Source organism: Tubulanus polymorphus, chromosome 3 (assembly GCF_964204645.1).
Source record: "Tubulanus polymorphus chromosome 3, tnTubPoly1.2, whole genome shotgun sequence".
Classification (NCBI taxonomy): Eukaryota; Metazoa; Nemertea; class Palaeonemertea; order Tubulaniformes; family Tubulanidae; genus Tubulanus; species Tubulanus polymorphus.
In genome coordinates, this window is record NC_134027.1 from 23,079,122 (window position 1) to 23,095,931 (window position 16,810).

Below are 16,810 nucleotides of genomic sequence, written 5' to 3' on the forward strand. Positions count from 1 at the left end.
TCATTGATTCATACGTAAATACATTTCGAAGCATGAAACACTGCCGTTTTAGGGCCATCGTTTGAATTAAAAACATTCTTTCGATTTTCGAATTAAAAAACAGAAATACGTACGATTTTCTAATATGGAAAACGATTACATTCGATTTATGAAGAACGAAATGAAGATACGTCCAATTCATGAATTAAAAAGTAGAGATACATTTAGTTTATGAATTGAAATATATAGGTACATATGATTTTTCAATTAGAAAGAATATTGGTTTTGAATAATAAGATCTAAATTGAGCTAGAATTGCATCACACATATTTGTCTTAACCAGAGTTGAAACCCACATGATTGCACACGTCTGAACGCATCGGGGTGGAAACGAAGACTGATTTCTTTATCTGCTTTGTTGCCGCGTCGTCGATTTCGGTGACTATTCCGTCGAGTTCAGAACTCACAGTAACTGATGAACTAACTTCCAACTTCTCGCAGTTCTAATCTAATCCTGGTAAGATTTGATATTGACCAGTGATGAACGAGGGCCCACATGTACATATTTTGGTTAAGTAGGTTCGTTTTGGTTAATAGGTATTCCATACGTTTAAATTCGAGACCTTAACTTCGCTCTATTTTAGATCTGCAACTTTCTTCGTTGCAGTTATTTTTACCAAAGTAGTTGACAATCGAAACGATTTCCATCAAACTCCCAGGAAGGAGATAATTTTTGATTTTGCTTATGACACGTAGAAAGATATTGGTTTTTCTTAAAGAAATACAGTTGGACCTCGTTTTTACGAATCTAGCAGACAACAGTGATATCTCAGTGTTAAAACAGTTCTCTTATTGAACCGAGTCGTACTAAAACTTTGAAGTCATTTTTTGGAATTGTGGAGCCTGATGTAGATTCGAATTAAACATGTCTCTTTTCATAATATACGGAGCCCCGGCGGGGGGGGGGGCATATTGAGAAATAAACATATTTTTTTCGTTCGAAAGATTTAATCTTTTCGTTCGGACAAAAGGTTTTTCGTTCGAACGAAATGATTTCGTTCGAACAAAATAATCTTTTCGTTCGAACGAACAAAAACATGTTTATTTCTCACCATGTCCCCTCCGGGGCTCCGTATTAATAGATGTATATAGATGAAAATAGAAAAAAACGCAATATTCACGACGGAATTTGAATTAATACAAACACGTACATTGCATTTATAAGAAAATTAATATTTCTATTAAAAAATAGAAAATTCTGCAAAAGCGTTTGCAATGGTGTATTAGATCATTAGATATATAACAAGCCAAACAAATCGTAATACGAACAATTGAGTATCAAAATACCAATCTAAAAAGCCCTAGTGCAAAAATATCCGCTTATTTAAATCCCAGTATAACATGAAAAAAATACCATTAGAAAAACACTATGATATCAACATCTTTTTATCACACTTGAAAATACGTGCATTGACATTCCCTTATCAGATACACGTCAAAGAAATCCATCAAAGTGTCAATGGCTATAGGCGTTTAGTAACGGTATAGTTCTACCTAAAGATAGGTGAAAACTATCAGGTTTTGTGAAAAAAGTAGTTCCTTAATTGATTCAATTGATTAAAACTTTTTTAAAACTATCAGGCGTTGTGTAACAGGTAATTCTTAGAAATATTATGAAAACTATTGTGACTGCGTAAAGGCAAATAACTAGGGCTCCATGGGCCAAGTTAGCATTAGAAAAGAAATCTTTTTTTTCAAAGAAAGAACTATGAACCGCTTAACGCTGTACAAATCTCGTCCAGTTCACCAAATAATTTTTGCACCAGAAGGAATCATGGGTTTACGCTGGTAAAGGCTAAACAAAAATGATACCTTGTCTCTCCAAATCGGCCGGGTCATTCTTGAAAAATATCATAAAATTTGTAAACAGTTCATTTCTTTAGCTGCCGGGTCTGTAATGGAAAATTGATCACGATTTTAAAAAAAGTATTGTACAGGGTAGATAGGCGGCCGGGTCAAATTTAAGTTTAGCAGAGCGGAAAAAACAAGGTATCATTTTTTTAGCCTAAGACAGTGTACTAGCCTGAAATTATTGCGATCCAGTCCCAACCCACCTCATCAAAATGATGCTGGTTACATTCTAAAAATCCCGTTCAAGTTGCTCGGGCTTAAGTTAACTGGAGGACAGAATTGAATGAAATGACCAATCGAAACTTTATGAGGACGGCCACCTTTTCAAGGGAGGGTAAGCAATATCACACCAGCTATTTCAATAAGATTTAAAAAAAGATAAATAATATCAGACCAATATACACAGTAAATATTTGTAAAGAATATTTGCATCATTGTATAATACAGCTGCATAATTAATTGTTAAATAACAACGCTGGCCATCAATAAAATGTCGAAACTACAGTTCGATGTGGACTGTTAATATTTTGACGATGTTTGGATGGCGGAGCGATGTGATTTGGTCTATATCTCGCGTGTTGGCTGCCAAGAATACTTTGGAAACATCGTGATGTAGATGGAAAATTGGAATGTGAATTTACAGTGCAGAAAAAGAACTGACGGATATAACCGGTGGTTAGAGAAATTTTGGTGAGGTTGATGTCAAAGAAACTGTTAGAATTGATAGGTTGAATTCGGAAAGTAAAACCAACGTATGGCAAAGAGAAAACTATCTTCTCTTAATATTACAAATAATTGATAATAAATCAGTGAGCTCACAATTAGATATTAGGCAATATTTTGTATAGGCATTATTGATAATGATATCTAGTTACTGTATTAGTCCTATTATAGAAAAATGTATAAATGTACTATGTTCTTGTATAAAATACCTTATCTGCGTTTAGTCAAGTTCAGTTCTCAGATTTCCCTCTGACATTTGTTCCCAAACCCATCGTGGAGATTTTGCTTTTTTCCAATTTCTATGTAGCAAGTGTGTTTTTTTTACACAGATTATGCATACAAATCGAAGGGCTTTACATCATATTTCAGCATTTTCCCTACTACATTGAAAACTGATAGAAACCAGCCATATTATGTCAAAATGTTACAAAAATAGACGCCAGATCCCATTCCGCCATGTCATCCGTTGATATCTGATTCGACGGTTCTAACGTTTCAAATGAAATACGTAATTTAACTTTGAAACCTAATCGAGAACTGTAGAGCTGGATGCAGAAATGGCTCTGCTAGATATTGCGATTGTTCTAGGGACGGACTGCAAAAGAGATCACGAAGACTTGTGAAAACAAAAGGACCTGATCGAGGCCCAGGAATTACACCAGACATTACGTCGACAGTCGTATGATATCAGTGATAACATGCTACATACAATCCCTAGAACCTCGCTCGACTGAACACAATGGATGAGACAATAATACAAAAATCAACAACTCTTTTGACAATAATACAAAAATCAACAACTCTTTTTCTGCTGCTCTTCTTCTTCACGTTGTCTGCGTCGTTCGGCCTCTTCTGCTTCCAAACGAGCGACAAGTTCAGCTTGAACTTGCGGCTCAACGACGCGACCGAGTTCCGAGTACGTCGAAAAATCCTCGAAATCACCGATCAGTACACCAGGGGGCGCTTGATTTTTGACGTTGTTAACGACGTGTAGATAGATCGGTTCTTTTCTCAGTTCTTCTACATCGTCTGCATTGAATGCAGGGTTGTCGACACCACAGTTAACGTACTTCACGATATCCCCATCGTCATCGTTGTAAACGTCTTGATAAGGATTCGCTTCGTCGCCAACTGTTTGATAGGGATTTTCTGAAATCATACGCGTAACAACATTTAGTGAATTCAATAAACAATCCGTCAAACGATTCAGTTTGCCAGTCTACATCTGGGAATTGAAGGTTCCATTAAATCTATCAAACCCTCCCGCATAAAAGTGTCTGCTTTCTAAAATGCCCATGACATCTTCAAGTCTGCCCACTAATGATTGGATATTCATTTCACGCCCTATTTTCCACAGTAAACTCTGCCTTACTTGGACTTCCTTTGTTTTTTTCCCTTTTAGAAATTGTACTTCAGAGTTAGCGTATCGGACATCGCACAAAATTCTGATTCTCTCGTTAGAATCGGTGTAAACGTAGAACTCACCCATTTCGTAGTTTTCATTTTTCTCTGCTTTTTTCGCCTTCTTTCCTTTACGCTTTTTGTTTTTATCGACTTGTGAGTAAAGTGGTTCTGCACTATCTACCGACCCTGAAGAGAAAACACGGGATGTGAATATTTTAGAAACAAACTTCACGTCATACTTTTTCTCGAATATCTAATTTGGGATTTCATTTTGTGTAGCCAACACATTTTTTTCTTCGAAAAAGTTTCTGAATGTGCTTTTGCTACAAATAAAATCCCTTTAGTATAGATTTCATTCTATGCATTTCACCTTTCGTTTTCTTTTTCTTGCTTTTATCCACATTGGAGTAAATTGGATCAGTACCGCTTGCACCATTTACGACTGAAAATAAGCCACAAGTTTGAAAAAAAACGGCAAAATCATTGTCATTTCATCTATTATTCCTGACAACATTCGCATTATTTATAACAACAACGATTCAGTAGTAATACTAAACTGGGAGCCGTGATATCAATGATTGAGGAAAAATAAAATCCCTTTAGTATTGATTTCATTCTATGCTTTTACCTTTCGTTTTCTTTTTCTTGCTTTTATCCACATTGGAGTAAATTGGATCAGTACCGCTTGCACCATTTACGACTGAAAATAAGCCACAAGTTTGAAAAAACCAGCAAAAAGAATTTCATACAATTCTATTCGAGAAAATCATTGTTATGTCATCTATTATTCCTGACAACAATCGCATTATTTACAACAACAACGATTCAGTAGTAATACTAAACTGGGAGTCATGATTTCAATGGTTGAGGAAAATCATGATTAGTTTCTTAACAAAGCTTTTTCATCGAAAGTGACTTTATTGATTCTGTACAAATTATCACGCATTTCTACGGCAATTGACGGCACTCTTCGTGTTTTCAATGATTTCAAGGAATCGGTAAAATCATGATTAGTTTCTAATGTAAGCCTCTAATGGAAGGTACCGTAGTCTATGCACTAATGGTGGCATGGAATTGTGCGCGACCAATTATTTCATTAAATCTTTAGTCTAATACATCGTAAATAAAAATCGTAGCGGAAAATGCTTTTTGATTTTTTTTTTCACTTTATCTAGTTGGTTTTCATAAAACGAAATTTGAAAGAGTAAAACTATTGCCATTTCCTCTATGTAACTATGTGTATCGGTAAGTTCTTCGTGAATATACGGCACATGTAATCCTGCTATTCTAAGAGCATTTCACCAAATACGTCGATCGGTTCCTTGGTATCATTCTAGATTTGACAAACACTTGTTTACCTTGATTCTGATTTCGTTTTTTCTTTTTGTCAACCTGTGCGTAAATCGGTTCTCCTGAAAATAATAGAATTCAAAATCTATTCCGATCGCCTCTACCATTCTTCTGGTCAATGATCGAGGAAACGATAGGTTTTTATAGATTGAGCCATCAATATTGTATCATTTGGCAATTCCCGAATATAAGTGATCACTGTACACTACCGGACATTCCCGAACATTACCGATCACTTCGATCATTACATCCAAAAATACGAACTTGAATTCGCTACACTTTAAATCAAGCTTCGGACTTAGATATTGAGATAATGAATACGTTAATTGATTCGCGGCTCGGAAATACTCGGTGGTTTTACGGAGATATCCGGCAATATCGATCGGTCCAAAAAATCTATAAAGATAGGGCATTGTAACATAAAGATAAAACTCTTACCAGTTTTCTTGACTCCATCTTCTGAAACTGCGAATATAGAAATGGATTTATTTAAGTACTTATAATGTATTAGTTCTAATTCAGTTATGACAATATTTGTGATACAGTAATACTACGTAAAATCCTACAATTGTAAATTGGCTAGAAAAGTTCATTCTAAAATTACTCGTGATAATCTGGGGGATTACTGCCACCCTCCTACGAACACTCTTTACTTTAAAGGGAGACGGATGAAGGAGACTTTTAAGATAGAAGCAGAGTGTTAGCAGCCACCCGCAATTTTTTCGATGATTCTTTTAACAAACCTTCCACTCAATTCAGTAGATCAGAAAATATCTTTATTTCAATAATGACGAAGTCTCAATGAAATGAGGAAATGAACCGATTGCTTACCAAGATCGTCAATGTTCGAATACGGATCTGAAAATGTGAAATACGTTTAAGCAACTCATAGACGGCATTGTGATTGAAGAATATTTTATAAAAGTCCGATCTTTAACTTAAAAACTCTGTGCTGAAGATAGAAAATATTTTTTTTCTTTTTCTTTTGCCCATTCGGGATCTAAGAGGACAAAGACAAACGTGAATTTCAATAGTATTTTTCTCTGAAGAAATAGAAAACCCTAATAATTTGTGCCAATTTTGATACTAACTAAGAAATTCTCGAAACATTTAGGGATGCGATATAACTATAAATATTGTGGAGATAACGTAGTTCATAATGAAAATTAAAAACTGGCTGACAAAGATTTTCAACAATAATTTGTGACATGAAACCTGTTGCAATAATCTGTTTGCGTAAATTTTCGGCGTGTAAGGAAGTTGTAAAATTGTGACATTACCGAAGTCATCGGTAGTGACGTGATTATCTTTGGTCGGTGGACTTTTAGGTTTTTTGTTGACTCGCGCGTACTTGTCACCTAACAAGGAAAAGACAAACAAATATTTGAACAAATATATGTTTATATTTTAGATGAGATGAAAGTTTTGAAGTGGCAAATGTTACCTCTAGGTCCAACTACAAATCCATCGATATCGTTATCGTTTGGAGGAGGAACTGAAGCCGGACTGTAGAAAAAGGGAAACACATTTTTTTGTGATGATCGGTCGGGTTGGAAAGGGAATCTCTGACTTTTGATTAAGCTCAACAAATATGATTGGCAATTTCTAGTTTCGTATTGACTTTCGATGAATAAAGGCATCTACCTTTCCGATCGATTTTTGGTCCAGATCCATTGACCGTCTCGACGCCTTTTCACGAATAGCAACACGAACACAATGACGATGATGGTGACCAATACGACACCCACAACAACACCTCCGATCAATGTAACATAGGTAGTAACTGATAGGATCGAAAATGAGAAAATGAAATTTGCGAACCATGACAAATGAAAGAATCAATCTGCCTGGGTTTCACCAGATGCATTATCATTGAAAGTGAACTTACAAAATGACTATAGACATCAGATATTTATGCATCTTTTCCGTTGTTTATCTTTATTTTTAACTATTTGATGTTGGTTTACCGAAACTAACCACTGGTTTACGTAACCTCACGACGGTACGGCAATGTAATTAATGCCACGGCGTAACGCTTTATCCCACTTAACTACTGAGACCGTTTCAATTCACGAGGGGTAGTTGGAGGCAGGGTATCTGACCCCGGGAAATTTATATATCGGGTTCATTAAGAAGCTTCATTAATTTGCGGTTACATTAAGTAAATCGCTAAATGTTTCCGAATATTCTTTAGAAAGCTGCGCCTGATCGATTAACCCTACAGCCGGGCGCCGCGGATCTACGAATCCCGTCAATAAAGCTATTTGGATTTGTATTTGGAATTATATTTGTAACGTCGACCATGTGACAAAACAAAATGGCACCATCCAGTCCAGTGAACGAGAACTTGTCGCTATGATTTATTTGCTACTAAAACGACGCCGTCGTCGACGACGAAGAATCCACAAGAGGGATAGAAAAAAGCTTATGTTATATCATCGACGATCTTACCACCGACCGAGCCAATATAGGATTTAGGAAGCATGGATATCACAATTCAACAGTAACCGCACCCTCTTAAACACAGCAGAACTCTATACCTGAAACAGAACTACAGCCTACCTGGAATTTCTACCTGGTGGCTCAGAATGACGTCACTACTCTCAGTTACAATCAGTTGGTAACTGTATGCTTGATCGGGATCGATTTTAATCTCAATACTAATCGGACCACCAGTAGTTTCTAATTTCGTAGAATTAAAACATTCGTTTGTATGTTTGATACAGTATTTCACGTAGACGCTGTACTTCGACGGAAACGACGACAAATTTATCAGGACACTATTTCCTTTCTGTGTTACTGTCGCTTGCTTCAATGCGGTGTTTATAGCGCTTGGAATAGCTAAAAATGAGAAAAAAAATTCGATTTCAATATTAATGAAAACAATTGATATATCATCAACACGATCATAAAGAAAGGAATGCGTGTAGCCAATCCCACTAGCTAGAACTATCAGCCGAGGTAGAATTCTCAAGATCGGGAATCGAGGAGGCACGTATGTCGCTACGTATTCCGATTCCTATATTCGTATCAACGGGAAGCTCCTTGATTCTGAATTTGACCGGAAATGATGCGACATCGAATGTGAATTTCAATTTCAATTTCAATTTATACATCATAAATCCAAAGTATAAGATTATGAATGAAGAAAAACAACAATAACAACAAACAGAAAAAAAAAATGATATCGGCAAAGTTTACTGGAAAAATTAGTACGAAGCAGCTTTTTGTTTGAATTTCTTCGATGACACGAAATGAGGTTTTTCCGAAAACGAGGAATTTAACACAGACAAAATTATCTCAATCAAAAACTTAACGAATTGAGGAATTTACGTTTAATTAATCTAACGGGCTTAAGGATAGGCCTGTATTTACATCTTATAAAACTTACATATCTAACAAGCCTTCAATCTTACCATTTGTATTCGTTGTAACTATATCAGTAAATGGACTTGTATTATCACCAGGATTTGAGTTGACACTTTTCACTTTGAACTGATAATCAGTTGCTGGTTTTAATCCGGTTATTTTCGTTTGCACCAGTTTTTTATAACCGGGATCGGTTATTTCAGTTTTATTCACGAAAGCTGAAACGGAATTCCAAGCCCTGTAACTGACGGCGAACGTTTGTTCGGCACCACCCTCAAATTCAGACATCCAACTCAGCGTCACAGAAACGGCTGTTCTTGCAATAACTCTCAGATTTGACGGTGTTTGTGGAGGTCCTGAAATAATAATAAGAAAAAAAAATGAAATTCCTTTTATAGTTCGCATGCTGCGCTGATTTATTAGGATCCCAGTTCGGCAAAATGTCTCGTGTTATTCAAGAGTGTTAATATAGGTATTAATCTGAAGCCTGACCCGGCACACCTTCAGACATTCAACACCGATATTTCCAATTAATTAAAAGACTAACAGACGAACTATCTTTGAAATTTCGGGTTCAGGCTGCGATCGATATTCATTTTGTGGGTTTTATTAGAATTTATACCGTGGAAAATATTGTCATTATTTCAAGTGACTGCGAATTTCTAATAACTTCAAATTCGAAATAACACATCGTACTTACCTGTCTCTGTGAGTTTCAATGTAACTTCTACGCTACCAACAGAATTATTAAGTTTACACGAATAAGATCCGTAATCAGACGCCTGAACTGATTGTATGGTGACATCCCACTGCGTTAAACTGGTATTTTTCATTAAATGTTTGCCATTTGTTGAATTGTGACTGCAATTTAAAGTTGTCGCTTGCGGATTCGCATCGTAGTTTATCGTGTATCTTATATTTTCTCCTATATTCGCGGCGATGGGTTCAACGAGTTGTGGCGATAGTTTTGGTGCATCTATTATAGAATTGAACTAAATATGTATGTCGTGTCAAAGCAGAAATTTTCTAGAAGGCTACACGAGTAATTTTTATTAGCACTTTAGAGATGAAAGAATGTAGTTTCAAATGAAGATATATACATATGACTTTAGCGCATCTATTACCAATTGAACTAAAACTATGAGGAAGTTGATTCCATTGCGTTACCATTTTAAACGAAATCTTAAATGCTGAATGAAATCTTAAAAAATAGATGGATTGCACATTGTATGATGTTTACCTAATGAAAATACGAAGAACAATTTTTTGGGTTGTGATTCAATAAAAGTCAGCCATGGAAATACAGATAATGATTCGTTCTACTCGAACTTCTGTTGCAGATAAAAATATGAATCGTTAAAAATGTCATGCATTATTTCACACTTACACAATATAGACAGTGTCGTGGAGTTGGTGACACCATTAACAGGTTGACTGTTCTGATAAGCTGTACATCTGTATTGTCTCCCATTTTTATCCTTATCAGTTGATACTACTAGACTACTAGTAGATATCTGTCCACTGTGAGATTCGAGATGATTTACTGGTGGACTGGGTGAAATATTTATCCACGTTGTCGCCCCAGAGCTGTACGCCCAGAGAATCGTAGACACCGGGTTACTGGAGTCAGTTGTACACGTAAGAGTCTTTGATGTACCTTGAACAACTGGACCGCTTGGAATTTCAGTCAGTGTCATTGATTCTGGTGGAACTGTAGATATAAAAGTTAGAGCCATGATTGTTATGCCGTAAAACGGTCATTGAAAAAGTGATTTTCACTTACAATGAACGGTTATAGTTGTATTTTTGTTAAGATTTCCAGTTTGACATCTGTATCGAGCCTGATTCATGGTTTTAGTTGCAGTAATAGATAATGTACTAGTAGCCACAAACCCGTGATTGGTTCCAGTAGTTCGATTCGTAGCTGGTTGAGGGTCAAGTAGTGTCCATGTTGTAGAGGAATATGTAAACCACTGAATCTGTGCAGCCGGGTTTGACGAGTCAGTTTTACACTCTATCTGTTGATTATTGTTTACTAACACATTATCAGCCGGTGTCTTCATCATTATCAGTGCTGTTGCTGTGACTAAATTTTGAATCGTCGCAAATTAACAAAAATTCCTGTATTCGAATTCAACGCATACGAGTAAATTCAATCCGGGTACTTACAGTTGACAGTTAATATAATTTTATTAGAAAACATTGGTGTTGGTATACCAGCCCCAGTAGCTGTACATTGATATTCTGCCTGGTTATCTGTTTTATTGACGGATGTTGAATATGTTAGAGGACTGACTCCCTTTTTCACAGTGCTGCCCCCTGGTGTTCTAGTTATGGCGAGGTTCGGTTCCGGGTTACCTCCTGTAGTTGTACACGTTAAATCAACAGATGCAGATTCCTGAACGGGTGACGTCGGTCCTTGTAATGTAACACTACTCGGTGGAACTAAAATGAAGGGAAAAACGATTCGACCTAAACGTTTATGGGCGGCCATACCCGCAAAATATCAGCGTCTCGTCTGTTTGTCTGTACTCCGGATAATCATCTCATCTTATCAACGTGATATTTTTCCTGGTCGATATTTTCAAGTTCGTAGGTAGTACGGCTGTGTGTAAATAGACTGATTTTCGGTTTCCATTTTTGATTAAAGACTTGTCTAATTTGAGACCACAGCACCAGAGTAACGGCTTGTTACCGAAAGACTGATTGCCTGTCGAGTTCAGGGCCACCTGCCTTTGCACACCGTTTGATGTCCATGATACCAATGAACCGAAACACGCATGTATGGTGGCTGATTCAGGCCATAACGTAAAATTACTGCTATGCAAATGAGGGAACCAGAACGCCGGAACGAAAAAAAGTCAAATTTTCTCGAAAAGTCCGTTTTGGCGCGCCAAAAGTAAAGAATGTCCCGTTTTGGCACCCCCGCCAAAAAAACGAAAAACGTCTCAATTTCTCTGAAAATCCGTTTTGGTGCGCCAACACAAAGAAATTTCGGCGCCAAAACGAACTTTTATACGTAAATAATTCTATATATGCAAATTTATGCAAATTAAACATAAGATCAATGCGCCAAATTGAAAAATAATCTCACTGTGGTTGAGTGTTTGTTTTGGCGGGGGCGCCAAAACGGATTTTTAGAGAAATTATGACTTTTTTCGTTGTTTTGGCGCCCTCATTTGCATACCAGGAATTTTAAGCTACGGCCCGAGTCAGCCACCATACGCATGCGCTACACCTCAGTAGAAAGTAAGCACTGCTGATATACACAGACATGGTTAATTTTATAAACTAGGGGTTTATGGACACCATGCTTGGAAAGTGGTTTCAATTGCTCAATAATCTAACAAGTTCAATATTCAACGCCCGCTGGTGACCATATACAGAAACCAATAATCTTGAAACTAACTACAATCATAGACCATGTCAGCAGCTATAATTTTGCAATTGATTGCACTAATCAATTATGTAATTTGTCATTTCCATTGTGTAACTTTTAAAATTCATATATTGTTATAATTCACAGGAAATTTAAAAAATAATAATAATTGATTGTGATACCAAAATATGTCTAGATACCAAAATTATTCTACTATTCAATGCCCCCTGGTGACTATATGCAAAACCCAATAACCTTGAAACTCACCACAATCATAGTAGAATGTCATGAGCTATAACTTTCGAATTGATTGAGGAAACAAAATATGCAAAGGTACAATATAGAAATAGCAAGTAATTGAATAATTCAACGCCCCTGGTGGACATATTAAAAAAAAACCAATTACCTTGAAACTCACCACAATCATAGAATATATTATGAGCTACAACTTTTCAATTGTTTGTGGTAACAACATATGCTCAGGTATCGATATAATGCGGAAAATCTTTTTTCCACCTACGAATGAGTACTGATGACACCAAGATGGCCGCCAATTACGTGATAAAAATACCTGTCTCATGTTTTAAAGATAAATACCCATCACATATTTTGATGAAAAATGGCAAACAGCAGGAAGCTCCAGGACACCGAATTCGGGCCAAAATTGACATTTTGGGCACCAAAAAAACGGTCAGAGTACGATTATCCTCAGTCCCATCGGCCTAATTTTTCTTATGCTGATGGGCCCTGTAAAGATATATATGTACGAAAAAAAGATACGATTATTTTGAAGGGAGTTTAAAATGGGGACTGAAACCTTTGTTGAGGTTGACAGAGCGTACGGAATGAGTGCAAATCAAAGCAGATTCGACTATGTCTCTTCAGTGAGATTGATGTTGGGAAAAATAATATTAGCTCTAGGGAAATCATAATTATACTTGGTTTCCAAAAATAAGGGACTACTAATTTTACCTCATTTGTTCCTTGCATAATTGAGTGATTTGTAGTAAACTTTTTACAGTACTTACAGATGACATTTAATCTAACTTGATTAGAAATCATTGGTGTTGGTATACCAGCCCCAGTAGCTGTACATTGATATTCTGCCTGGTTATCTGTTTTAGTGACGGATGTTGAATATGTTAGAGGACTAACTCCCTGTTTGACAGTGCTGCCTCCTCGTGTTCTAGTTATGGTGAGGGTCGGTACCGGGTTACCCCCTGTAGCTGTACACGTTAAGTCAACAGATGCAGATTCCTGAACGGGTGACGTCGGTCCTTGTAATGTTACACCACTTGGTGGATCTGAAATCAAAAGGTGTTACACACATGATTATCATATTCAATCGATTATTCATATGCAGCAGTAGCTACAGATTATTTTACAGCCTCTGGAAGGAAAATTTAGATTGCCCCAAATACGTTTGAAGTGCATTCAAAAATAATATTTGTTCTAAGCTTTTTAGGTCAGGAATTATTTCTTTTATTCAAAGAAATATGGAATATATAATATCACGCCAAGTTCAATAATGAATTCGAGAAATAAATTTCCTAAACGTTTTTGATATTCTAATTGTTTCGGTTCACTGTATAATTGCCGCATTTTTTTGAAAGCGCCTCACCCAATCAACATCGTGATAAATAAACATCACGCAGATGAGAATCAGTTGACATTATACGGTGGGACTACTAAGAAAGAATCATTTGAGCATCTGTCCCAATTCTTGCCGTATGATACATTTACTGCGTGATATTCTATTTCAATCAGAGAATCTGATCCGTTTGAATTTCTGTTGAACGCGTTTGAATTCATATTCTTTTGTATTTGTACGATATTCTTAGTCTTTATTCATGATTATTGCTCTATCCCGATGTGACAATAATATCTTTTGATAAGGAAAAAACCCGAAACTTTAACATATTTCTGCCTCATAAAATGAACTTCATAATTAACTCCGTCAAGGAGCCGCACGCGTTTTCCGCGGCATTCAACGCAGTAATCTAGGTACAGATATTTTGTTCTTTATCGAAAATGACGGAACAGATTTGATGAATTCCTTTGAATTCATTGGATGGACAGTATAAAACTAATTGTTATTATAAAAAGTAATATGATGAGTTGAATGACGTGAGTTTAGATGAGTACTTACATTCCACATTGATAGTAATACTACCAGCAACTGATCCTGCTATATTCGATACGTTGCATGTATAAACACCTGAATCAGTTTTACTGATTCGTGTAAAACTGAGTTTATTATTAGACTGTCCTGATAGATTGACACCGCTCCATTTATACGACAGTCCTGTAGCTCCAGGCTGTGAACTGTTACATGTGATAGTCAATGGTGAATTCTCCTGTACTGTTACGATGTTGTTGATGGCGGTTGGTTGAGATGTTAGAACTGGTCCACTCGGGGGTACTGAAAATTTGAAACTGCATGTATTTTGAAAACCACGGAGGTTTCGATGGTACATTTTCCTTACGCCTCCTGAATTATTGATTTTCGCAATCTAAAACAAATCATCAACATCATAATGAAAGGTACAACATCAATCAGTTGTAGATCACGAAATATCCGTGATAAAACGATAAGAGTAAAATCCCGCAATGAATGAATTGATGGCCAAAAAGAAGCAATATTTCGGGTGGTTGCTACCACCCTTCTTCAGTCAAAATGACTTACCGAAAATACGCAGCGTATGTATACAGATATATATGTACGAAAAAAAGATACGATTATTTTGAAGGGAGTTTAAAATGGGGACTGAAACCTTTGTTGAGGTTGACAGAGCCTGCCGAATGAGTGCAAATCAAAGCAGATTCAACTATGTCTCTTCAGTGAGATTGATGTTGGGAAAAATAGTATTAGCTCTATGGAAATCATAATTATACTTGGTTTCCAAAAATAAGGGACTACCTGACTTTCTAATTTTACCTCATTTGTTCCTTGAATAATTGAGTGATTTGTAGTAAACTTTTTACAGTACTTACAGATGACATTTAATCTAACTTTATTAGAGATCATTGGTGTTGGTATACCAGCCCCAGTAGCTGTACATTGATATTCTGCCTGGTTATCTGTTTTAGTGACAGATAGTGAATATGTTAGTGGACTAACTCCTTGTTTGACAGTGCTGCCTCCTGGTGTCCTAGTTATGTTGAGGTTCGGTACCGGGTTACCCCCTGTAGCTGTACACGTTAAGTCAACAGATGCAGATTCCTGAACGGGTGACGTCGGTCCTTGTAATGTTACACCACTTGGTGGATCTGAAATCAAAAGGTGTTACACACATGATTATCATATTCAATCGATTATTCATATGCAGCAGTAGCTACAGATTATTTTACAGCCTCTGGAAGGAAAATTTAGATTGCCCCAAATACGTTTGAAGTGCATTCAAAAATAATATTTGTTCTAAGCTTTTTAGGTCAGGAATTATTTCTTTTATTCAAAGAAATATGGAATATATAATATCACGCCAAGTTCAATAATGAATTCGAGAAATAAATTTCCTAAACGTTTTTGATATTCTAATTGTTTCGGTTCACTGTATAATTGCCGCATTTTTTTTGAAAGCGCCTCACCCAATCAACATCGTGATAAATAAACATCACGCAGATGAGAATCAGTTGACATTATACGGTGGGACTACTAAGAAAGAATCATTTGAGCATCTGTCCCAATTCTTGCCGTATGATACATTTACTGCGTGATATTCTATTTCAATCAGAGAATCTGATCCGTTTGAATTTCTGTTTAACGCGTTTGAATTCATATTCTTTTGTATTTGTACGATATTCTTAGTCTTTATTCATGATTATTGCTCTATCCCGATGTGACAAGAATATCTTTTGATAAGGAAAAAACCCGAAACTTTAACATATTTCTGCCTCATAAAAACGAAACTCATATGAACTTCATAATTAACTCCGTCAAGGAGCCGCACGCGTTTTCCGCGGCATTCAACGCAGTAATCTAGGTACAGATATTTTGTTCTTTATCGAAAATGACGGAACAGATTTGATGAATTCCTTTGAATTCATTGGATGGACAGTATAAAACTAATTGTTATTATAAAATGTAATATGATGAGTTGAATGACGTGAGTTTAGATGAGTACTTACATTCCACATTGATAGTAATATTACCAGCAACTGATCCTGCTATATTCGATACGTTACATGTATAGACACCTGAATCAGTTTTACTGATTCGTGTAAAACTGAGTTTATTATTAGACTGTCCTGATAGATTGACACCGCTCCATTTGTACGTCAGTCCTGTAGCTCCAGACTGTGAACCGTCACATGCGATTGTTAATGGTGAATTCTCCTGTACTGCGACGATGTTGTTGTTGGCGGTGTTTGGTTGAGATGTTAGAACTGGTCCACTCGGGGGCGCTGTAAATGTAAAACTATATCTATATTGAAAACCACGGTGGTTTCAATGGTACATTTTCAATACGCCTGCTGGATTATTGATTTTGGAAATTTAAAAACAAATCATCGACATGGAAATTAATGATTTTACATGAATAAGTCAAAAAGTTTATTCATAATATTAGAAATGTTTCGGGTGGTTGCTAACACCCTTCTTCAGTCTAAAATGACTTGCCAAATAAATACACAACATATGTATATAAGCATATTAATATAGAATCATATACCTGTCACTGCACATAAGTTATGGGG

The 16,810-nt window shown here is 36.3% G+C and overlaps 1 protein-coding gene across 1 annotated transcript; it reads right to left on the reverse strand.

Moving 5' to 3' along the window:
* Window positions 1-1,092: 1,092 nt before the first annotated feature.
* On the reverse strand, window positions 1,093-16,386 carry LOC141902201 (synaptogenesis protein syg-2-like). The gene is made up of 21 exons (XM_074789841.1): window positions 16,379-16,386; window positions 16,244-16,326; window positions 15,110-15,385; window positions 14,265-14,537; window positions 13,144-13,419; window positions 10,906-11,181; window positions 10,520-10,822; window positions 10,124-10,447; window positions 9,437-9,712; window positions 8,784-9,092; window positions 7,930-8,208; window positions 7,012-7,150; window positions 6,812-6,873; window positions 6,648-6,725; window positions 6,199-6,225; window positions 5,806-5,832; window positions 5,376-5,429; window positions 4,646-4,717; window positions 4,388-4,459; window positions 4,099-4,203; window positions 1,093-3,762 (listed from the first exon to the last, which is right to left on the reverse strand). The coding sequence occupies exons 1-21, from the start codon at window positions 16,384-16,386 to the stop codon at window positions 3,407-3,409; spliced, it is 3,675 nt and encodes a 1,224-aa protein (XP_074645942.1). The 3' UTR covers window positions 1,093-3,406.
* Window positions 16,387-16,810: the final 424 nt, after the last annotated feature.